This window comes from Alligator mississippiensis, chromosome 8 (assembly GCF_030867095.1).
Source record: "Alligator mississippiensis isolate rAllMis1 chromosome 8, rAllMis1, whole genome shotgun sequence".
Lineage (NCBI taxonomy): Eukaryota > Metazoa > Chordata > Crocodylia > Alligatoridae > Alligator > Alligator mississippiensis.
Genome location: NC_081831.1, coordinates 75822810 through 75847943, shown reverse-complemented (window position 1 = coordinate 75847943; position 25134 = coordinate 75822810). Strand labels below are relative to the sequence as shown.

Genomic DNA, 25134 nt, shown 5'->3' with positions numbered 1-25134 from the left:
GGTATCATCACCCAGATCTATCCCAGTTCTACCCCAGGCCTTTCACATCTTAGACTACGTTCAAGGCTACAGCGATATGTGGCACTGCAGCTAGGAGGAAAGTTTGAAAAGACAAGTGATGGTGGTAGAAGGAATCTAAATGCAATTTGGAAGAAGTGGAGACTTCTGAGTTTTGATGTTGATGTGGAAACTTCATTTTGAGGTGAAGAGAAAAAGGCTGAGGAGGCAAGGGTATGAGGACAGGTGTAAAAGGCCTTGCTTGGACTGCTTACAGTCAAAACTGTAGAAGATAATTCTGTATAATGTGGTTGACATTCTACGTTCTCTTAGTATTCTATACCGTTCTTTTTAAGTAGTGAATAGAAAAGAGTACAGGCATGATTGAAGCTTTGTTTATGCCTATCTCCATGTTGGCACCCATGAACCAGATGTCATGGACTTTGTGACTTTTGCCTATTTTAAAGTGAAACATTGTTAAGTAGAGGACAGTTGATTTGAGACCTGATTTAGTTTTTTCATTTTCAGCAACAATATTATGGAAAAAGAAGTCCCTGTTCCCCCCCCCCCCTTTTTTTTTTAAACCAAATATCTGTAGTGTCTATAATTCTATTAATTCTTCTCCTACAGGCATTTGTTAAGGATGTGCATGAAGACTCCATAACAGTTGCATTTGAAAACAAGTAAGTGTAGCGCTGATACTGGCTTTGTACAGACTTTAGATCTCGAACCCTATGGGTGACTTATTAACACAGGAATAACAGTATCTTTTAAAGCCTATTTTGTAGTACCTAAAAATGAACACTTAAAATACAGTCTGTCATTATGCCATGGCTTTTTAGAATAAGAGCTGTTGTAAAGAAAAGCTATGGTAAACAAACCTTTTTGTAAAGGTAAAAATAGACATTGCCTAGATATTACAAGCATGATTCACAAGATAAACCCAGAGATTTCAAATAGGAATCTATAGTTTTAAAAACAGTGACCTGTTGTGGTCATTCAGAGTTCTTTGTAACAGAAGAATTGTTCTATTTTCCTGTAATCAAAGAATGAATGAAAACTAAGAGCTGGCCTTTTCTGAGGGGCCTCAAGTCTAAAAAGGTTAAGAACCACTGCCTTAGTGATATTTTAATTCTGTTAATTTTACACATATAACTGCATCCTAAAGAGGTCTTTCTGCTGTATTTTCGTTGTAGATTGTATTAATTTAAAGTTCTTGAAGTTTTTTTATAAGCTTTTGGTAAAAAGCTTCGATGGGAGCGAACTGGTGGAAGACACTTATGGTCATACCTTCAAAAAGAAAGTGAAAGTGCTTGAATCATTCTGCGTGTTTTTGTTTTGTAGCTGGCAGCCAGAGAGACAAATTCCATTCCATGATGTGAGGTTTCCTCCACCTACAGGTTATAATAAAGATATAAATGAAAGTGATGAAGTAGAGGTATGTATTCTGTTTTAAACAGTCCACTTTTTAGAAGGGGACAGATGTGGATGGGGGGGAGAAGTGTGTCACCTAAGTAGCTGGAAAAAAAAATTGCAGTGTGGCGTTCTTGTTCTTGATGTGCCTTCTTACTGATTCCAAGCACTGCACATAATGTTGACTATGGTTTAAAGAGCTTATTTAGACAGTTGTAAGCCACATCTGGGATGTTTTAGGGATTAGTGTGTTACAGTTGTTTCCCTGCTCTCATGGAGCCCTGTTTGTGTTATCAGCTGGCTTGTAAAACAGTGCTTAATTCCTTTCCAAGTCTACATTAATCAAGGAACCTGCTATTGTGATGCTGGCAGAACGTTCAGATCATTTTAGCAAGAACTGGTGTAGTTGATGTATAGGTCTTGTAGTTTATGTAGGAGCTATAGGTTAATAAAACTTGAAGATAAATGAGCAGCTCTATAATAAGTACACTTCGAATGTAGCTGTAAGATAACATTTGCTAATTAGAAATATCCCATTATCCATGATGTTATACCTGCCAGTTCCGTTGGTCTGCGTGCTCACAAGGGATTTTCAGACTTTTCCATAGGTCTGGGGGTGGAGGAACTACCTGTAAGTTGTCTATCTTCCTCATATCCCCAGTTAATTGATGTGAACTAAAGAGATACGGCCATGTGGATTATGGAAACAAAATAACCACGTAGCTGTGGGGCCAAGTGACAAAATTATTGATGCAGTGGGGTGAAGCGTGAATTCACCTGTGGCTGCTGGAGCACAGGATGATTTAATTGGGAGGTTTGGGGTGGGAAGTTGGATCCCTTTTTAACATTATGTAATATTTATGCAAAATTATCTGATTCTACACAATATAAAACTGTTGTTCTTTACAAGATATTGGCAGGGATGGAATGGGCCAGTAGTATATTTTTAAGGGCGAGGGAAGCTTTTGGAGGCACTTAGAGCAATGGTCAGCAGGAGCTAGGCACCTAATTCTTTGTGTCTTTGAAGCCAGAGTTAATAATTGGCTGATTCAAATATAGTTCCATTACTTTGTTTTTCTTTTTGCCAAATGTTAATTAAAAATATAATAATTATGGTCATTGTTTTGATTCGAAGCATTAAAATTGAAAAATAAGATACTCCTTCCTTAAGGTTGCCCATGCTTAATTTTTGCTGGTATATCAAGTATAGCTTATTGCCATTTAGTAAATAGGCTATACTGACAAAACCACACTTTTTTGTTAGTTTGTGTTCCTGCATCAAATCTTTGGCTGTATAACTTTGTTGATTGGAAGTAAGATGTCATCTTCTTTTAAACAAAGTTGGGCCAGCAAAACATTTGAATGTAGCTGTGACTTTACCTGTTTCTGTTGTGTTAAAGAGTCTTTGTGTCAGTCTGACTCCATACCATTGTGCGCTTATGGTATCCCTTCAGTACTTGCACAGAGTCAGGAAAGTTACAGATGAAACCATTTAGCGTGCCTGGAATGCTAAATTATTGCATCTTCCAGAGTATGTCTGAAATTTTATATTTCATGTGGTATTTGAATACGTACTTTGGGCCAAATCCCATTCCACTTACTAGACATTTAAGGGCATTTTTTTAAAAAGTGGAGGCTTGAAAAAGCTTTAGTTAAAGTGCCCCTGCCACCATTTTGAAGCATGGAGGCACTGGTACAGGAGATATGGAGGCTGGCTGGAGTGCGCTAATTAACACACTCCAGCAGACTCAATTAACCTACAGATTAATCGAGTCTGCTCCTTCACACTGTGATTACAGAGCATTGGAGCAGCCTCCCCACATGTGTACAGGCACCCTTAGCATCTAAGTATTATCCCTTTCCACTGTGCTTGAGTGCTTGAAAACGCATTACTTTTATAATCCCCCCTTTATCTCCACCTTCAGACTAAGTCCCAAAAAGGAGAATGATGCATTTTTGCCCCCCACCATCAACTTTTTCCATTAATTGTTTCACAGGACTCATGTAGACTGAAGAGAGTCTCACTTAAACACCTTATGGGTGGAATGGGATATGGCCTCTTGCTTCACATTTTATTGAACCTGTATAATTCAGATTTTCCAGTTAAGTCATAGTATCAGTCTATTTTGGTTTTTATGATGTGTTTTTATGTTAATCCTACACAGGTTTCCTCATTAATTTAATCCAGTTCTTATTTTAAATGTTGCACAACACACCTTTTTTGTTTAGGTTTATTCCAGAGCCAACGAAAAAGAACCATGTTGCTGGTGGCTAGCTAAAGTGAGAATGATAAAGGGTGAGGTAGGAATATACTACATATTTCATTTTTCTTTCATAAATATGTTCCCTCTTGCAACCATTTCAGCATTGGATTTGAAGGTGTTTTTCTTTATTTTTTTCAAGTAATTTTTAAGACTATTTCAGCGTTAGAAAGCTTGATCAGGTCCCTCTTAATTACCGTAGACTCTTACCTGGCAATACAAGAAGTGCAGGTTTTTTGCACAATTTAAAAAATGCTTTACACACAACACAATCATAGCATAATTCTTTTTCTTGTCATTAAACATATGGCTTGGATGATTTTATTGTTTTTATATCAGTTTTATGTAATAGAATATGCAGCCTGTGATGCTACATACAATGAAATTGTCACAATTGAGCGTTTAAGATCTGTGAATCCCAACAAACCTGCAACAAAAGATACTTTTCACAAGATCAAACTGGAAGTGCCAGAAGATTTAAGGCAAATGTAAGTACAGACTTTTCTGGGTTTTTTTATTTTGCAGTATTGCTTTTAATATTTCTTTTTGGAACTAGGGAAAGAAAGTGTAAATACATTTGTTGTTTTGAAATGTGTATTTTAATGTTTACTGAGTGAAAGTGCAGAATATATAGACGTCATTAACAATACAGTTTAGATGCAGAAAAGGCAAATTTCTTTGAAATGGTAGTATAAACCTGAAGAATTTAACAGATTTTTCTGGGGTTTTCACAGTCCTAGACAATGTAAAACTGGGTCTTCTATTGACTCTTTGTTTGTGACCATGCTGTTTACAGATCCAAGTAGATAAAACAGATGAACCTCATGAGACCTTTAATATAATTTTTATCAACAAAAAACATGAAGATACATGCTTACTTTTTCAAGTTTCATTAATAAGCAGAGTATATGACACCTGGCTGTGAAATTGTAACATGTGGATTGTATTTTTTTATAATAGATGAAGAATAGACATATTTGTGCAGTGATCTCTGACATGAGAGAAACTATTTTATTTGTGGCTTTCTACTACAAAACAGATGTGTCAGTTACCTGAATGTTTTGGAAACCGTTATCCAAAAGTGTTGGTTGATACTGATTTTTTGGCCGGGGAAGGGGTGGAGTGTTTTTTTTTTGCTGTATCATTTTAAAAAGTAACCTTGTACAGGATTGGAGAAAATATCTTACAGATGCTGTTTGACAACACACCCCAAACTTCAGAATTGTTGATTTAGAATATTCTTTAATGGCTAACTTGAGACATCAGTTTCTGGTGGCCTTATGGTGTTATAGGTCTGAAAGGAAAAAATAACAGATCCTGAATCTTGCTCTGGGCTCTTTTCATCTAGCTTAAAGGCTAAATATACGGTTTTGTTACTTCTTACCTGTTTCTTGTAAAATGAAGTGCTTTTTCATTTTTGAACAGCCAGTATATTGTGTGCAATGTATTGCTTAAATCGTTTACTCACAAATCAAATCATTTAATCACAGCTGGTGAATCAAATTTTTATCTGAGTGCCCCTAGATATAATACGAGGTACATAAATACCTTTACTGATTAGTTGTTCTTTATATTTCATTAAATAGTTACCATAATGCAGGAAAAACTACACTTACAATAACCTAAATGAAGAAAAATTAGTAAATATTTTTTTCACATTAATGTTTTAAAGTTCCTCTACTAGGAGGAGGGAATGGTTAAAAAAAAATTAAATCAGTGTTACAGAAATAACTTCTTTAATAGTGAATGGTGGGGGAACTGTGGAAAGCTCCTTGTGAGAAATTGTGTCAGTTTATTCCAGTGCAGTAAATAGAGGGGAGACACCATGAAAACTTTCCTTTTCTTCCCCAGTATTTTATAGGTTGTTAAAGTCTAAATTTTAATTACAGAAATATGGTCACATGACTATTAAGCAGGACTGTTCAAAACAAAAAAATGACATGTGGAAGAAAATGCTGAAATCATGGCACCCTAAGACATGTTGAGGGTTATAGCAGTACTTTGTAGAAGTCATGATCAACAAAGTAACATTAGTAAGGTTTGGGGTGAAGGTGCATTGAAGTAGGTGTTTAATGTGTGTCTTTTAATTCTGTAAGAAATAATCTGGAATTAATAATTCTTTAATTTTCTTTAATAAAACAAATGTTTCTACTGTCAGCTAAGTAGAAATTTATCTTCTGTTTTGTTGTCATTTCATGATAAAACAATAGCCTTTGTAATACTTCATTTAGCACGCTTTCCCTCTTTTGAAAAGAAATCTTTGACAGTAAAAATGGCAAATGGTTCTTCTTAATTTTGCTCAGCATCTGCATAAACTAGTATGTGTTATATCACATATCTGGGGGGAAAAACAAAGACCTGGAATAGCTGTTTTAAAAAACGTTCTATGTTTCTTTCAGAAAGAGATGGTCCCTTTTCTCATTGTTTCTCCTCTTCGTTCTTGAAAGACTATGACCTTTGCAGAAGAAAGGAGTTTATCCCCTTTAGTAACTTAAATCCTTTATTAAAGAAGCTTCTTACCATGTTTTCTCGTATACAAAGCACCCTGGAGTATAATACCCACCTTGTTCTTGAAAGGCAGAATGAAGAAAAATATTTTTCCAGAGTTATGGCTGTATAGAGTAGGGACAAAGCCTAATCTTCAATTGACCCACCCTCCTTTTCCTGGTTAGGCTGTGGAATAGGAAGAGAAAATCCAGGAGCAGCTAACAGATAGCAAAATTGCCTTAAGAAAGGTTAGCTTGATTAGTGGAACATCAAGACTATTAAAAAGGAGAGGAGAGTGTTAACACCTGTGAAGTGGAGAACACTGAGCTGTTAAGTCAGCTGACTCTATTAGCTGCCTAAATAGGAATACCACAGCTGAGACATTATGGAGCAGGAATCAAAGTAAGGGTGCATCTGTTCTGCATTGGAAATCAGCTTCCTCTTTTAAAACATGCACTCCAATTTTGAGGGGAAAATTTGCATGTTGTGCACAAGAAAATCTGGTATTCTAATTATTCCTTCTGAAGGTGCTAATTCTGTTTATCCTATCTACTCGTTCCAGCTGAATTAAGGTTTGCAGATAGCAGCTTTTGTAGGCATACTAAATTAATATGTGAAGAAAATATTTTACCATTAACTACCAAAGCTGATGAATTTCATGGATGATCTACAAATGGGTCAAACGTTCCGTAAATATGTAATATTTTTATTCTTAGGTGTGCCAAAGAATCTGCTCATAAGGACTTCAAAAAGGCAGTTGGAGCATTTTCTGTAACATATGATTCTGAAAATCATCAGCTCATCATTTTGGTAAATAATACAGTGGATACAATTAAATAAGTATTAGTCCTGTTTTGAAATGTGCATTTGTCACATTTTCTTCTCTTTTTATGTAGTCAATTAATGATGTTACAACAAAGCGAGCGAATATGCTTATCGATATGCACTTTCGAAGTCTTCGTACCAAGTTATCTCTGATATTGAGGAATGAAGAAGCTAGTAAACAGCTGGAGGTATGTTACTTATCTGCCTCGGATAAACCTACCTATTGTCTTAATCACTTGTGTGTATTTATAGTTGGCGGGATTCTCTTTTTATTTCTTATTTTTTTTAAGTGAAGGTAGTGTCATTAAATACTGATGATATTTGCAGTCTCTGAAAGAGGAGTTCACCCTTTGTATCTTAATATTTTAAAATATGACTCTCCTCCAGTTTCTGTGGAGTCAGCAGGATGAAGTATAAGCATACATGTATGAGCATTTGTTTTATAGGGTGACCGTGACATAACACCACTAGTTGAAGAAAACCTAGACATTTGATAATTTTAATAAACTTGTTTTTAAAACAAGTGGGAAAGGTTATGGTATGATGTTAACATGGATTAGTGCTAGTAGAAGAAGAAACAGGTTTTCATGAAGAATTTTTAAAACGTTGAAAGTGAGAGGTTATAACACTAAAATAGAAATTCCTAATTTAGAGGGTGGCATGACAGAAAGCACAGTGATGAATAGGAGAAGGAATTAAAGGAAGTGGTGAACCACAATTTGATTGGCAGTTAACCTCTGATTAAAAGGTCGGTTTTGAATGGTAGGAAGCTTATTTTTGCTTGCACGTAGAAAAAAAGTGGGCTAAGGAATATGTACATCACAGTAGAGTAGTACGAAATAGTTTTCTTATCTATAAACAGTGGTTGTAAAGAGAGAACGTGGAGATAAAATAACGAGCTAAAGCGACAGTGTTATTACAATTTGACATTTTGTACTGGCACTTCTTTCTATTAGAACCTAGTGTGATTTGTTTTTCTAGTTTTCTTAGCTTAAAATGGGGTGAATCTTGGCTCTTACGAAACATTGTAGTGCATGTCCTCACAACTCATGGGATACAGGTGAATTTATAAGAAGGTACCTCTTGAGTTACACCTCACAAATCAAGAAAGCAAAGTAGCAGTATGATTTTAAGAGCACTAGGAGAAGGACAATTTCCACTTCTCCTGGCTGGCACTTTTTTCTGAATTGTGGTTCTTCACAATAATGGTCTGCTTCCCTCTCTTCCTTGCCTGTGCAAATATCCTGCTCCAGGAGAAGTGACATCTCCTGAAGCACTGCTTGCTCAGCTCAACTACCTGGCTGGGATCGTTAAAAATAATACCCCCTTCCCTTCTTGCTAGTTGCCCAGTATGAGCATAGATAACCAGCTATTGTTGTCCTTCAACTCCCACCATAAAAACTGGCCATTGTTTTTGCTGTGACTCTGAGTCTTCAGTTACCACTACAGTTTTAGTTGCATTGCCTTAAAGGCTAAGTACAGACAGTCAAAAGGCCCGCGGCTGAATCGATTCAGTCTTTGCAGGTGAGTCTAAGCCAGTGGTCTCCGACCTTTTTAAGTAGGAGATCACCTTTTGGCATTTAAAAGCAACCCAAGATCTATTGTGCGCAGCCGCCCTCTTTCTCCCTGCCCAACATATAACTCTGGGGGAGGGGCAATTGAGGCAGAGGGAGGAAAAAGTTATTTGGGGGCGTGCCTCCCCAGTAGGTAAGTCCCACCTGGCCCGCGCCCCACTCAACTTATCCCTGTTCCTGCCTCTGCAGCACTGTCCCTCACTGCGGGAGCCTCAATCTAGCCCCTGCCTCTTCCCTCCCCCACAGACTGACCTGCTGGGCTGAAGCACATGTGTGCGTGCACATGGGCATTCAGCCCCTTACCCCAGCCTCAGATCGACTCCCAAGAGGCTCTGACAACTACCGCAGTAGGCTCCAAGATCCACTGGCTGGTGACCACTGGTCTAAACCGCACAGATTAAATTGAAACAGAAGTGAACAGACATTACCTTTGATTCTGGAAATGCAGCCACATGCCTGCAGTGGCTCAGGCCAGAAGCTGGGGAGCGCTAGAGCATGGCTCTCTGGCTGTGTGTTCACTTCTTCCTGCTGCCCCTGAGGTCTCTGGGATTTGCAGTCCAGAATTACAGCAGCAGGCCTCTGCAGGGTTGCTTATTACTTCCTCTTCCTGCTTCTAGGTGCCTCTGGGATTTGCAGTCCACAGTTGCAGCTAGAAGTATGTTTGAGCAAGGAAAGGGTTATTTAACTCCTCTCCCTGACCCCAAACCAACTGGCATCTGCCTGGACCAGGGCATTCTCCTCCCCTCCTCCTTCCCCCTCCCCTCCCCCTGTAGACTGGGCTGAATCCCCAACCAGTCTTGCTTCCCACCCCCCCAACCCCTTGTCAGGTAGCCCTTGCTGCTCCATCTAGAGAGCAGAGGGGTGGAGCCAGCCCTGCTCTCTGGAGCAGACAGCCCAGCCCAGCCCAGCCCAGCCAGGGCTGGAAAGCATGCTGGGTTGCTGTGATTTAATTTGAACCAGGAAAGGGTCTGGGACAGAAGTTTCATTAAGCTTATCTTAAACCACTTTCAACCATTTTGAAACTGTTTTACGTGTGCTAAGCTTCTGTTCTGTTACAGGTTTAAACCAGTTTCTGATCACTTAAACTAGTTTATGTGTAACTTCTGTCCCTAGCCATAGAAAAGTGGGGGGGGAGTGAGAGTATAGTGACTCTGCCACTAGCCACTACCTGAGTGAACAATCGCTAACTTTTTTCCCCCGTGCTCCAGTAGGGTGCACTTCAGTGGGTTATTTCTTCTCTTGATGTTCTAGGTGGAAAAAAGTTGTATTAATTATAATTTCTTTCCTGGTACTCAAAAATCACCTGCCAAATAAATGGCAGACAATTACTTCCTGCCATTCAGTAACTTATCTAGCCAATGCAGAGAAAGTATGGCAAGGGTGACCAGCCTGCAGCATGAGCGCTTCAAGTGGCATGGGTAGCCTCCACATGTGGTAGTTGGCAGATTAGGGAGACAGGATAGGGTAGGAAACAGAAAGCAGGGCAGCAGGTTGGGCAGGGAAAAGGGTTTGGAGTGGCTCCACACTTGAGGAAGGTGTAGGGCTAATTTGACCCCCACTGATGTATGGCAACTCAAAATGTTATATAGTTTCCAAACATATTGGTACGTAAGTATTATATTCCTCAAATACAAACTTGCAGAAATCAATATTTATAAATAAATAAATTTATTTTACTGAAGGGTGACCTTTTGTTCTCAAAAGAAATACGTCTTTTGAGGTTATCATTCTTCATTCACCTGACTTCAAAATTTGGGGAAGGCTTTTGTCAATGTGTGTGGTTTAAGGCTTTAGACACAGCCCCACACAACATTTTCAAGTAAACGGGAAATGTGGGCTAGATAAAATTAATATTAGGTGGGTATATCATGGGTTATTTAACCAATAACAAATAAACTATTTTAAGTGGATCAAGGTCACATTAGCAAGAGGTGTTTAGACTGTTCTGTTTCAGTTTTTTGTTAATAACTTGGCTACAGGATCAAGTTCACACACAAGCAGAACTAAGAAGTTGCAAAGACTTCTTGGAGGATACAAGTAAAATTCAAATGGATCTTGATAAATTGGGGAACTGGCCTATAGATGACAAAAATATAAGTAAAGACAAATGCAGGTTGTTACCTTTAGGGAAGAGAGACTGAATATACATCCATATCATAAAGGGGATAACTTCATTCCCAAGAAGGGTTTGAGCATTATGGTGGGTCATAAATTGAGCTGGAGTTACCTCTGTGGTGCTGTTGCAAAACAGAAAAAGCACCCAACAGATATCGTTTGAGGCTACATTAATAGGTGTACTCTGTACAAGGTATCAGAGGTGCTAGTACCACCTTGCTCAGTGCTAATTGGGCCTCAGTGGAGACTCGTGTACAGTTCTGGAGCTCCTCATTTTAAGGAGGTAGAGAAATTGAGAAGGGATCCAAAGACAAGAGACAAATATGATGAAGTGGTTAGAATGCAAACTGTATGAGGAAAAGTGGAAAGAACTAGGTATGTGAGTCTAGAGAAAGAGATTAGAGGGGGTAGGGAGCAAGATAGCATTTTTCAAACATTTGGAAGGCTGCCTTAAAACAGGGAGAGTAACTGTTCTTTCTTTTCATGTGAGGCAGGAAACTAAGAGTAGATTTAAATTGCCACCAATTCAATTTAATGCAAGTCTCTGGAACTGCCAAACTATAATAAACACATGAAAATGGCACAGCCTGCCCAGGGATGCTATAGAGTCTCCTCCCTGGAGGGTTTCAGGAAGAGCCTGGTTAGGCATCTATCTGGGATAGATGGCACTATTCCTAAACCTTAGATCAGTGATTCTCAACCTTTTTCACATCAGGACCCATTAGTATAATTTTCAGCTGGGCATGACCCACAACGCCCTGGCCCTGGTCCACACAGTCTCCAGGTTGCAATCCATGACCCTTGAGGTCGCTTCCTGTGATTCTTTGCATTTGGGAGGGGGCATTTTGGTTTTTGTTGCTGTTTTTGTTTTGTTTTGCCCGTGTGGGCTTGGAAATCTCTCTAGTTTAGAGAAGAACTGCCCTGGAAAAATGGGAGGATGTCCTAGGTACCTGACTGAGGACTGTGTCACTTAAATGACTGTAAATTCCATAAGACTTATTCCATAAAGGTTACTGTTTTTTTGCCTTTTTTTTCTTTTATTTTAGAGCTCGAGGCAGCTTGCATCACGATTTCATGAACAGTTTGTTGTACGTGAAGACCTAATGGGTCTGGCCATTGGCACTCATGGTGCTAATATTCAGCAAGCCAGAAAAGTACCTGGTGTGACTGCTATTGATCTTGATGAAGACACCTGTACATTCCATATTTATGGAGAGGTAGGCTTCCAAATAAGACTCGAGCAGCCTGTAAAATGTACCTAGTTTTATCCAAAAATAGTGCATTTCCCTTATGTCTCTTTATTTCTTAGGACCAAGATGCAGTAAAAAAGGCTAGAAGCTACCTAGAATTTGCTGAAGATGTCATACAAGTCCCAAGAAATTTAGTAGGTATGTTGGTTTTGGTGTGTAACTCTGAAATGATGGAAACAGCATTTTTTTTTTTTTTTTTTTTTTTTTTACCTTTGAGGAGCAATTCAATTAAAAGGGGAAAGCCTGTTCTCATTTTAGTATTTTGTGAGAATGGGCTTCAAATTATTTTAGAATTTGTCCACTCTCTGAAATATTTTGGTAGCAATATTCATTAGAAAACATAGCTGCAGTGAGGAACTGGATCCTTAATATCTTACTCATAAAATACAATAATTTACCCTGCCCAAACGGTAAGAAGCTACTGGTCAAAATGGCTAATGGCCAGAACATAGCATGGTTCTTTCAGAAACATCCTACTAACTGCAATTATTTAAAAAAAAAAAAATAAGAATAAATACAGTTAAACTCACTATTTATTTATATCATGTACTCAGTTGTCATCTTTAATGCGGTTTGACGCTTGTTTTGGTATACTGAAAGTAGACAGAGAAGACTAGTAAAAGCAGGATAGATACTAGTTTAAGCAAATGATGTAACTGATGTATTGTGGGAAAGTAGATTCTGCTATACAGAAGATTGATGAAATTACACACAAGTATTATTTTTATAAAGGCAGATATATTAGTAGCATGTTTAATAGATGTTCAAAGAGTGAAATTGATTTTTGAAGTGCTTTCTCAGCTTTCATACATGTACTTCTTTTTGAGCATGGTGCTTTTCTGTGGAGTTGATTTGAATATAGTAAAATTACTCTGAATTTTTCTCAGCTGTATGTTTTGTGGATGCTATGTAGAAATAGTAGATTTTTGGATTTAGCTGGGTTTTTAATTCGTTTTTGCTTCATGTATTTGGAACTTGAAGAATAAAAAACATGAAAAAATTCTGTATTTGATACAAACATTTATTTTCATTTTTGGAACCATAAAAATAATACCAGTGTCGTTTTTCCTACTGTCTTTTAAAAACATACTTTGAAAACAGACATATTTTGCCAAACACAATCAAAATGGAACTCCCCGTCTCCCCCTGAGGATTTAATTGGCAGTACTTTCACAACAGTATATATTTATAGCATGTAATATAACTGACTATATTATTTTCAATATGAACAAGTTAACAAATGTACAATCACATAAACATTTTTAAATTATTTACACACAGAATACAAAAATGGGAAGCTGAGTATTCAGGACGGGTCACTTCAAACAAGATCTTTAGACTTAAGTAGCATTATCTTTGTAGATTTAAGTCACAGCCATATTATGCAAATCAAGGGATTTTGTGATTGAATTTCCTTTGTTCTCTTCTAGGACTAGTTGAGAGAGTTCTGTTTGTTTTTCTATGTATAAATATATTTTTAACTTGAATAACTTAATACTATTTATCTTATTTCTGTTGGTGCTTTGGAGTGGTTACCTCTTGAAGTCTCAGATCAAGTGTAATATATAGGTTTACTTAGACATTTTAGTTTGTAGCTATTTGTGTTATGAACTTTTGGATCACTTGTCACGTCCCTTTTATTAAACCATACTATTATAGTATGGTAGTACTTTCAGGATGTGGGGGAAAAAGCCTAAAGGTGCAATGTTCTGTGTGTTCTTTCTGTAGGAAAAGTAATAGGAAAAAATGGAAAACTGATACAGGAGATAGTGGACAAATCGGGTGTTGTGAGAGTGAGAATTGAGGCTGAAAATGATAAGAATATTCCACAAGAAGAGGTATGTTCATAGTAAATGTGATCAGTGTATGTGTTAATTGGTGATCATGTTTTAAGTGCACCAGTAAAAAAAAAAAAATCTTCCTGAGAGTAAGACGGTGCACTCAATGTTCTGATCAAATTATTTTTTCCATACTAGAGCAGGGGATCGGCAACATACAGCCCACAGGCCAGATTTGGCCCCCCAAGCTTGTTTAAGTGGCCTGCCAAGCTCCAGGCCCCTGCAGACTGCAAGGAGCATCCTGAAGTTCAGAGCGCTTCTGGACATGCAGGGGAGGTATGGCAGCGGCGCAGTCCATTCTGCACCATGTGCCATGCTGCTGCAGCAGCAGGGACTGGGACAGGGCGCCAGCACGTCCCCAACCAGCCTGGCATGTGGTGCAAAACGGCTTCGGGATGCATGGGGGAACCAGGACCGCCGCGTGCTGGGTTGGTCAGAGATATGCTAGCACCTCTGTCCCAGTCCCTGCTGCTGCTGCTTTAGCTGCAGCCTGGTGCATGGTACAGGATGGACCACATGGCTGGGGCCATTGGTCCTCCATGCATTCTGAAGCCATTTTACACCATGCCCTCAGCTTTACAGGGACATGGCAGCACCTCTGTCGTAGTCTCTGCTGCTGCAGGTGCTGCCCAGCATGTGGTGCAGAATGTGCCATGCAACTGCCACAGCTCGTTCACACATTCAGAAGTGTGCTGTGTTTTGGGACGCTCCTTGTTTGTTGCTGGGTCCTGGGGCTTGGTGGGTCATGCACTAGTGAGCAGCTGCAACAGCAGGGACTGGAACGAGCTCCAGCATGTCCCCAACCAGACTGGGACTGGCAGAACAGTCAGGTAATATCCATGTGGGGCTGTGCTCGTAGATCGCAGCAGGTGGGATGCTTTGCAAATAGGAACCTTTTGCTGGGGTTTTGGGTGCAGGGTGGGACCTGCCTTCAATCAATGTACGAGCAAGAGCTACCTGCCCCCAACTCCCCTTTGGTGTGCATGGCTAGGGATGTTTCTCTATAGTGATAGGGGTGGCTCTTGTAGGTGCTCTATGAGTCTTTCCCGCTGCTGAAAAATGGCAGGAAGCTGGCATGAGTCCAGTAGTCCTTGTACATGTGCTTAATGAAGGAGCCACCTGCTGTCCAATTTCTGTTAAATATCGCCCCCATAATAAATTATACACTCCAGCCCTCCTTGTGACTGGGCTGTGTTAATCTGAAAGGTTGCTGACAACTGTACTAGTCTCCAAAAGGAAAATTTCATCTGATACCAGTACAGGTTTTTATGACGTGCTGCTGTTAGTAACCTTTTGTGTAAATCTTGTTTTTCAGCTAATATAGAAGTACACCTTTTCAAAAATATTTTTATTCCTCTTAAGTAGCGTTAATACTGTTCTAGGAAATTAGCAGTAAGTTGTAAAATACTCTGTACTCTATTTTTGTATTCATTAACTATTTGCTTTAAATTTGGTATCTTTTCCCCAATTATACATTTTATTATTTTTGATGAAGCAGTAAAGAGGTTGGTTGCATTTTTATTACATCCTTTTTCCAGGTACTATATTTTAAGTTCATAATAGAATAATGAATGAATCTGTAGCTTAAAAATTTTGGTTATCTTGTTGTTGCGTGTGTCAGGTTTGCCTAAGAAGAGTATGTAAAAGGTTGTTCAAAACTAAAGGACTGTGTTGACCTGGTATAGGGTTTCAATTAAGCCTGGAACTACTTAACTGAAAATTGCACTTCCTCTCCTGTTTTTACAAAGGAAATTTAAATCACAAAAACACCTTTTTTTTTTTTTTTCCTTTATCTGACAATTTCTACATAATTTCCAAAGTTAACATCAAGAGATTTTCATGGTTACATTTTAAGAAAAGTTTAAACTGCCTTTTATTTATCCAGAAGTTCATGTATCTACCAGGCAAGGAGTCTTCACTACTTTGAATTAGATGCGAGTTATGTACATATACTTTAACTTTCTGGAAGGCCATGATGGATACCTGCACACTGAGATTGTTATGCAAAATAACATTAAGCTAATTTCCAAACTCCTATAATAGTGTATTTTAGGCACAAACAAATCGGTACAATAGTGAATGGTTTTGAACTATGTTCGAAGGCTGTACAAATGCTGTTTTCTCCAAATGTAAGTTGTCAAAGGTCATATTCTATGGATATAGCAAAACCATTTTTAAAAGTCTTTAACCAAAAAATAATACATTGCATGCAGCAGAAAATAGGAGACTTAGGCTGTTATATAAAGATAGAGTTACAGTCTTTAATTATTTCACTTCTGTATTTTAAATGGTGGGATTTCCTTACTTTCTTTTATTTTGGTTAACTTCAGCTGTAAATTTTCTGAGTTGCTTATTATTTAAATCAGGGGCACGCAACCTTTTTTGACGGTGGGCTTCAGTGACCTACCGAAGTCAGAGTGGCAGGTGCTAGGGCCTGTGCACCACGTCCCCACAGCAGCACAGGGAGAGCACCCACAGCTGGCGGGTCACATACAGCAGTTCCGTATAGACTGTAGGTTGCTGACCCCTGATTCTAAGTTATGTTGTTTGGAGAATTATGAGCACTCAGTTCATTAGTTGTGACTATAGTCTGAGCTTTGTCTGAATGAAGGATCTTGTTTGCCTTTTAACTACCATATTAACCTCAATCCAAAATTACTTTGAATTTTTAAGGTGCCCCTCCTCCCATAATTAGATTCTATACGTGGAAAATGTATACGTTTTGTTAAAGTATTTCAGATATAGAATCTAATTATGCGGGGGTCATCTTAAATTTGTGTCTTGCCAAACAGCAAGGGGAAAGGGAGCACGGGGGTGACTGCAGAAAATGGGAAGGCACTGGGGGAACCAAGTGGCCTGACCATTGCCCCCTGCTGCCTGTTCCCCAAGGGCCAAAGCTGCCCCACTGCTGCCACTGCAGCATGGCCAGGTGGGGTCTGGAGTGACCATATGCTTGGTAGCCTGAGGTGGGGAGGGGATTTGCAGAGTGCAGTGAGCTGAGGTAGTGGGGGAGAGGGGGCAGCAGTGCTGACCCTGAGCCTAGGTTGGGGTAGGAGTTGGAACTAGAGGAGCTGCCGCCCCCCTGCTCTGCATTTATACGTGAATCCAAGACAAGGGGCCATTTTCCTCATAGTGGAGGGAAAGGGGGTTGTCTTAGATGTCAGTAAATATGGTATCTTTTTCATGCTCCACCCCTGCACTGTAAATTGAAGCAAGTAGGGAAAAATCATGTATGTGGAAGGTCACTGCATGACTGAAAAGTTGTGTATCATTAGAGGGAACATTTTTGCTAATGATTCCTTTTATGTAATTAGAAAAGTATGAATTGACTACCAAAACACAAGTTAGCTGTGTAATATTCTTAATAAAAATTTTTTAGCTAGGCACAAAACCTATTTATCACCTTTATTTTTCCTGTTGTTGAACACAAGGTGATTTTTATTTTCCTCTTACAAAGCAAAATTCACCATTAGCGGAATTTATGAGGTTATAGTTTAAAATAGCTGCAAGGAAATAATTGTGGGTTTTATTTTTATCTCTATCCATATTATATTGGATTGTCCAGTCCGCGGCAAATAAAATTATACTATAATTGGGTCAAGTAATTGCCCACCCTGTTACCAAAATTGTTCCTGGGTTTTCTAGTCCTGCTTTAATATTAATTGGGCTCACTTTGCTGTATAAATGTTTATAGAATATATCATTGCTTTTCAGGGAATGGTACCATTTGTGTTCGTGGGAACCAAGGACAGCATCACTAACGCAACTGTGCTTTTGGATTATCACCTTAATTATTTAAAGGTGAGGAAAATATACTGCCATGAAAGCTTTTGTAATAATACTGGTTAAGGAAGTTTAAATCATGCTTTTTTTGAATTAGTGTTGTTAAGTATTTGAAAATAAAAACTTAAACTTTGAATGTTCTCAGCAAATAAAATTTACTTGAATTCTTTTAGTCGGTTATATAAAAATGTATCTTGATTTGCTTGAGTGTTTGGGTTTTGCTTCTCTTAGATCTTCTTTTACCTCTCAACTACTCATGCAAGTTAAGGAAACCAGCTTGTTGAGGGGTTACCTTAATCATATACTGAGTAAACATGTATCAGTGTCTAGTTTCCTAAGAAGCTTCTTTAATTTTTATAGCCATATTGAAGGTCACACAGCAGCTGACTGCAGATAGTACTACACTGACACAAGTGGTTTGCCCAGTGTACGTGCCATTTTTTCCATATAACTTGGATTGTGTAAGTGGAAAAAGATAAAGCAACTAAAAGAGGGGACAGCAAGAATGTGAAATAGGTGCAAAAAAGAATAAAATATTTGGAACTGATAACCAGATTATAGTTGATGCATTTTTTGGGACCAATGTTTGACAAATTTGATATAATTGTGGCTAATTATTTTAATTAATAATATAGCTGAAATTAAAGATTAAGTAGTGGATGTAATCAAGGATATAATCCTTGTTCTTTTTAGAATGATAGTTGATAATGTCACAGTGTTCACCTCAGTATACTGGAGTTGCTACCTAACAGAGTAATGGTGTCATGGCTAGAAGTCTGGCTGTGGAACAAATGGCAATAAGTGATTTTAAATAGCATGTCTCGTTTGCATTCAAGTTAGGTGCCTCATGATTTGTTGTTACTAATCCTGTTAAATCCATTCTTTTAAAGGATGAAGGAAGAGGTGTAAAATATAGCCTCCAAAGGCACAAAACATAAGATTAAAAACAGTGAATAGAATACATTGTAATAGATAAAGTGAAAACAGAATTTCCTTCACACTTTTCTCATATAGATGCCATTAGTACCACTGCATTTTGTGAACTTTGTAAAGCAGTGCACACTTGGACCATAAAGATCCCTCTTACAGCTTTGAACTTTCAGCATCAAGGGTATGAGTCCGGTGGTCCGAATACCTTCAGTTCCTCCTTTCCTTTAGTCAGCTGCAGACATGATCTCCTTACAGAGCAAAGTTTAAGTTTGTTTCTGATTCTTCCCATTTTAAATGTTTTGCAGTTTAGCTTTAGATGTTGTTTTAGTTTTGCAACTTCATAACGTCTCCTCTAGTCTGCAGCACTGGGTTGTCATTTTAAGAGTAAAACAGAAGGTAGCACGCAAGTTGTTTCTTTAATAGTCCATCTGCTTGGCCATAGCCCTTCCTCTCGTTGCCCTGATGCTCTGCCTTTGGTGGGAGGACTAGAGACAGGCAGCAAAAATTCATTTATTTCATTGTCAATGCACTTACAACTTACTCTGGTGAGAGGATAATGGCTTTTATTAATCTTCTGTTCTTCTCTTTGAAACCATGAACAACTAGATACTGATCCATACTGAACAGGAAGTATTATTGGTTCCCTTTCTTTTGGCTTCCTTGTCACTTTATACAACAAGCACAATAAGACTACAGCTCTGAGCTTGCTGGTATAAACCATATAACCAACTAAATGAATTCAAGTACATTTTGTTTGAATTTGTTTGAATTTCGTTAGAGGGAACACTTTTGCTAATGATTCCTTTTACATCGTTAGAAAAGTGTGTCTTGACTACCAAAACACAAGTTAGCTAGAATAAATGTTATCTAGCCTGACATAGTAATGTCTCCAGAAATAGTAGTTAGAAGTCATGCAAGTAAACATTTAAGGGTTTAGCATTACTTTCCACGCTCTTCAGTCTGCAGTCATAAAAGCTGGTTGTGAATGAACTTCCTCCTTGTTTACTGTGCAACTTGTGAGTCACTGGCAAAGTACTTGCTGTACTAGATGAGCAGTTTGAATAGCCTGCTTATGCCTTTCTATCTAAAAATTTTTCAGAATATTATGTTCAAATTCAGGGAAATGCAGAGAATCAAAAGGTAGTGTATTAGGTTGGTCAGTATTAAGCAGTATCAAAAATTAAAGGTTTTGCAAGCTGTCTTGCTTCTGGAATAAGAGCCTCAGATCCTAAAATTTGGGACAGGACTGACTTTGTAAAAAATCAGTTCTGTTACCCAGAAATCACTTCCTTTCCATCATGTGTAGTGCATGTTGTCACATTAAATCCAAATCTGTTTGAAATGTATTGCATTAAGAAAAATGAAAATTAAGTTACTATCCAAACATTAGGAACAAATGAATATGCTCATCTCTAATTACCAAAGGTGTCAATGTTTGAAGGTTTGATGCATTTGCTATAGACTAGAGGCAGGTAGCCTTTTCCAACTGCAGGCTAGATGACCTATCCTGGGTTGGAGGAAGGTGGGCGCTAGGACCTAATCTAGCCACCGCCATGTTTGTCCATGGTGGCACAGGATGAGCACTCAGCAGAAACCTGCCCTCAGCCACTGAAAGCCACTGGAGCTTCAAGTCCATGGGCCAAATGTGGCCAATGGGTCATAGGTTGCCTGACCCTTGCTATAGACAAATCAGTCAACAGATTTTGACTAATTACAAACTGTGTTCCCAAAGCCAAACCGCTCCTCTTGTCTTTTAATATTACCCTTGGCAAAAATATTTCAAAGATGAGAAAACTTTGTAGTAGGTTTCCACATTTAGTTAGAGAGGTGGTTAGCAGTGGTTTTTTTTTCTAAAGTCAGGCAGAAGGTTGAGCAAGGCAGCACAGAGGCATGAGCTTTCATAGACAACAACCCATTGTATAGTATGTCTCTGAACCAGTTACAGCAAGGTGTCACCTTAGAGCAGGGGTGGGCAAATTGCGGCCCAGGGGCCGGATGTTGCCTGCCAGGCCATTCTGTCTGGCCCACGGGGCCCCTAAAAATGTAGAAAATAATTATTTATCTGCCCCGGCTGCCTATCATGCAGCCCTCGATGGCTTGCCAAAACTCAGTAAGTGGCCCTCCACCCGAAATAATTGCCTGCCCCTGCCTTGGAGACTACTTCCTGCCTGTAGTAGTAGTAATTGAATAAAGACTCTTCTTATGCCTGACAAAGTTGTGTTTGTGCCCAAAAGGTTACAAAGAATAATTTTTCCAACTATTTAGTTGGTCTCATTAAAAAATATTGCATCTACCCAAAGAACCTCATCTGCCTATATTCTTAGACCAATATGGCTACAACCAACAAACCTAATGGTTAACGATAGTAATTTTTCCTATTTTTTTTTTTGTTTTTATTAGGAGGTGGACCAACTACGTTTGGAAAGATTGCAAATTGATGAGCAACTCCGACAGATTGGAGCTACTTCTAGACCACCACCAAATCGTACTGATAAAGAAAAAGGGTATATGACTGATGATGGTCCAGGACTTGGACGGGGTAGTCGACCCTATAGAAACAGAGGACACAGCAGACGTGGTCCAGGCTATGCTTCAGGTAGGGATCAGGAGTATTCCTGTAATGTAAGACTGACCTGCTGGATAATCTTTTAACAATTAGTGCTTTGAGCTTTGAATGTTGCAGGGAAGGGATAGTTCAGCTGATATTAACCACAGGGTTTTTAGTATTTGTATATTATCCAGTGTCTTGTGTGGGGGAACCTGAGATTTAGTTTTCAGATGTCCTCAGACATATGACTCTTGTCTGCCTCCCAATGTCTGTGGGAAGAAAAAAGAGTAAGCAAATGGACTTGAAAAACTGAAGTAACATGCACACTGTCAAGAATTTGCATGCAACTCGTTCACTGCCAGATGTGTTCACTAGTACTGTCAGTCTGTTTTTACCAAAACTGAGAGTGCTACTTCTATGACCCAACTTATACTTACTTATGGTGGGACAAGGCTCCTATATTTTTTTAAAGTTCACCTATTGCAACTTTGTTTTGTTCATTTTTTTTCCATTGCACCAAAAACAGACCATCTATGTTTCTTTTACCTTGTTTGGTAGGAACCAACTCTGAAGCATCAAACGCTTCTGAAACAGAATCTGATCATAGGGATGAGCTTAGTGATTGGTCATTAGCCCCAGCAGAAGAAGAACGGGACAATTACCTTCGCAGAGGAGATGGGCGAAGACGTGGAGGTGGTGCACGAGGCCAAGGGGGCAGGGGTCGTGGAGGTTTCAAAGGTAATTTAATATTGAGTTTTTAAAGAGAGGAAATTCAGTGTTAGATTCTTGATTCAAGTAGTTTTCTGTATTGACTGTTTCATTTTTATATTATGTTCCCAAGATGGTGAGATTTGACACACTTGGGTGCAAAATAAATAAGTATAAAATAAATTAGTTTTACTAGACCAGTTAACTTATATAAATCAAACTGTTGCTATACCTTACCCTTGTTAATTGTTAAGTGGTAATAATAGTATAGTGATTGCTTTTATATCCATCTTCCTTGACTTCTTAGTTCATATGTTGGAGCAATCTGAGATATACAACCTTGATTGAGGATTTGGTGCATTCTTAATTCAATGTTTGTAAATTGCTTTGAAGGGGAAAAGTGTTAACTATTAAATTGCTTTTTCCAACTTTATCTGAGGTTAGAGAGAATACTCGCCACTCAAATATATGCCAGAATACTAATAATCCAAGAGGAAAGATGCATCATGGATCGTAAATTGTATTCCCACATACTGGTTATGGACCATATATCACGTTTCAGTCATGTGTTCCCCATACCAGCTGTATGGCTTCACTCTTTCATCTGGTTTAGTAGGAACTCCATTGAATCGGTCACCTTCCTAATATAGCTCATAGACTATACCTTTCCCTCTAAGTCTAATTCAGCCGCATCAAAGCCAGTGGAAAACTTCCAGTTGACTTTGGGGGGCTTTGGATTATACACGAAGTCAGAGCAAGTTGTCCTGCCCATTGCTACAGCACAGTACCTACCATAGCACAATTATTGCTTCATAAATCCCTTTACCCATCTCCTACTCTATCATGTGATGCCAGTATGTAGTGTTGTAATTTATTAATGCCAGTGATTCTCAACCTTTTTAGACTCAAGGCACCCCTCCCCAGTCACAAGGCATTCCTTCATAAATGTTGTGAATTGAATGACATCTCATTTCAAAAAAGGAATGTATTTATCACAATGCTTACCTCCTTGCAGTGGTGGTGGGTCCAGGCAGGGAGAGGCTGAGCCTGCCCTTACTTGTTTATCTGCCAAATTTAGTGATGTTCTCTAGAAAGGGTAATGCTGAATTTAGAAAATACAGAAGCCATTCACAGAAAAGTCTAAATATATAATGCCCTCTTTATATATATATTTGTAAGAGAAATATCTCGACTCTTTAGCACCCTCCCATAGATTGTCTCTTGTCCTTCCCAGTATTTTTTCTGTGTGCTGTACTGTGGCCCACCAGGAGTCATTGAACCACTGATCATTCATACCATAAATAGCAGTTTATAGCACTGTAACTGCTGTTATGTTATGTAACTAAAGATTTACTTCTTAAGCTAAAACATCTCCATAGTGAATGTATACATTTAACTTGGGTAGAGAAATACAAATAAGTTCTGAAGAGTAACCGCTGCTTACAGGAAATGACAGGATTTCTTCTTACAGGAAACGACGAACAGTCTCGAACAGATAACCGTCAGCGTAACTCTAGAGATACTAAAGGGAGAACAGCAGATGGATCACTTCAGGTAAATTTTCTTTTTAGATATGTGCACTATCTAAATATCATAGAAGCACCATTTACCAATATCAGCCAGTTCTAAACTTCAGGTAACACTCACTTCCACTGAACGATCAGTGGATTCCCTGTTCTCAAATCAAGTTTATAAGAATGTCATCTTTTTTTATCTTGCAAGTTGATATGGAGGCAACTTGAGCTTATATTTTACTGTGTAAATATACAGTCTTGTCATATATTTAGAAAATTTAAAACGTTTACAATCTCTTAGCCCTTTAGAATATTAATGAATTTGATAAAGGTGTCTTTAAAGATGAGAGAGAAACTTGATCCGTGAACGTAGCTCATACTGGCCACATCTCCTGCATTGTCCTAAATTATGACTAAGCCTGACCATTACTTGAGTTGTGACCCTGTGGTTGGGGTCTTGTCTCGTTCAGTGATAATTTCAATTAGTTTTTAATCCTTTTTTTTCCCAGGTTTTTTTAGTACCTCTTCCACTTACCACAGAGGTGGTTAGCCATGCTATCCTAAAGTCAGGTAGAAAGTGGGACACGGGTAGCGCCTTAGCCATAACTGGTCCTGAGAGGCAACAACATCCTTTGTCAGATTCTGTGAATGCACTGAAGTAGGCTATTGCCTATGAGAGCTCCTGCCTCTTGGAACCGGTTAGTCTCTAAGGTGCCAGCTTGCCCTACCTTTCTCTGCTGAGTGCAAGGACAGACATTATTTGTAGTATGATATACCCTCTTATGATCATTTTGTGTAGTGTTATACAGCTGTTTGAGCTCTTTGTAGTGTTATAAAATGAGACATCTTTTACAGAGGAACTTCTTGGTAGGACTGTATTTTGTAACAAGGTGTGATGCCTCTACAGTTACTTATAGCATGACACAAGTCTCTAGGACCCTTGGCATCCCCCAGAGTGCTTACTGCCACTTAAGCCTGGCCGTAACTGGAGGAAAAGATGAGCTATTGCTGTTTCCTCCCACTTGGCAAAATGGAAAGCCACTGCATGGAGAATTTGAGACCACACTTTTGTTCTTTCAAATACCTTCCAAGGAAAGGGAGTATCCGAGTCTTGAGCGAGGCGAAGAGCTTTTCTGGAGTTAATGCCCAAAACTGGAGGTGCTGTTTGGATGATGACATACTGTCTCCTACGTGTACCTGAGGATATACAAGCTTTATTTGCAAAATTTTGATACAGCTACACAATTTACAAATGCATTTCTTTTCCTCAGTAATACTTGTCAAGAAGATAAATTGAGATAAACCGAAAAAATGTTCAGTCGGGAGAAACTAACTTTTTTATCAGCATATCAGGAATTTTTACTATGCTGAGAACTCTTACTAGTCATAATGCTGGGGAATCCTGTATACTGGCTGATCAGGAGGTAGATAATTTGTAACATTTCAAATAGCATGCCAAGAATGGCCTGAAGGGTTTACAACTATCACAGTAAAAATCTTACATTTAAGATGCTTCTGTAAAATTCTTCTTGACCACTTAGAAAGCCACATAAATCTTCTAGATGGATTAAATAAAATCTTGGCAGTGTGTGGCCAGTTAGATTATGTAATGTTGACTGCCAAAAATAGTTCATTATATTATCTTCAATCATGAAACCTGAAATAATTTTAAAATCTTACTGACTTTCCAGTATACACAGTTTTAATTTCACTTCTTCCTTATTTAGCAGTAAAACTCCAGCACACTTGAGTTTTACTTTCTGGTTCTCCTGCACTAATAGAATGCTTTGCAGTGTTTGGTTTCCCAGTGATAGATTGAATGTGGACTTTTAAAAACAGCAGATGATGGATTTTAAAAATAACCAAAGGCCATTTTAGTTCATGTCTTTTC

General features: G+C 38.6%; 1 protein-coding gene across 3 annotated transcripts in view; it reads left to right on the top strand.

Moving 5' to 3' along the window:
• The window catches only part of FMR1 (fragile X messenger ribonucleoprotein 1), a 36806-nt gene that overhangs the window by 8980 nt on the left and 2692 nt on the right, over positions 1 to 25134 (top strand). For 2 of the 3 annotated variants that reach the window (XM_006266927.4, XM_014601234.3), the window contains exons 2-15: positions 628 to 680; positions 1342 to 1435; positions 3640 to 3711; positions 4011 to 4159; positions 6875 to 6968; positions 7055 to 7171; positions 11719 to 11889; positions 11982 to 12060; positions 13651 to 13760; positions 13899 to 14036; positions 17475 to 17561; positions 20874 to 21069; positions 21580 to 21759; positions 23201 to 23283. In XM_006266927.4, the coding sequence (XP_006266989.1) occupies positions 628 to 680; positions 1342 to 1435; positions 3640 to 3711; positions 4011 to 4159; positions 6875 to 6968; positions 7055 to 7171; positions 11719 to 11889; positions 11982 to 12060; positions 13651 to 13760; positions 13899 to 14036; positions 17475 to 17561; positions 20874 to 21069; positions 21580 to 21759; positions 23201 to 23283 (1623 nt within the window). The remainder of the gene's footprint in view (positions 1 to 627; positions 681 to 1341; positions 1436 to 3639; positions 3712 to 4010; positions 4160 to 6874; positions 6969 to 7054; positions 7172 to 11718; positions 11890 to 11981; positions 12061 to 13650; positions 13761 to 13898; positions 14037 to 17474; positions 17562 to 20873; positions 21070 to 21579; positions 21760 to 23200; positions 23284 to 25134) is intronic. The other variant, XM_014601231.3, reaches the window with a different exon arrangement.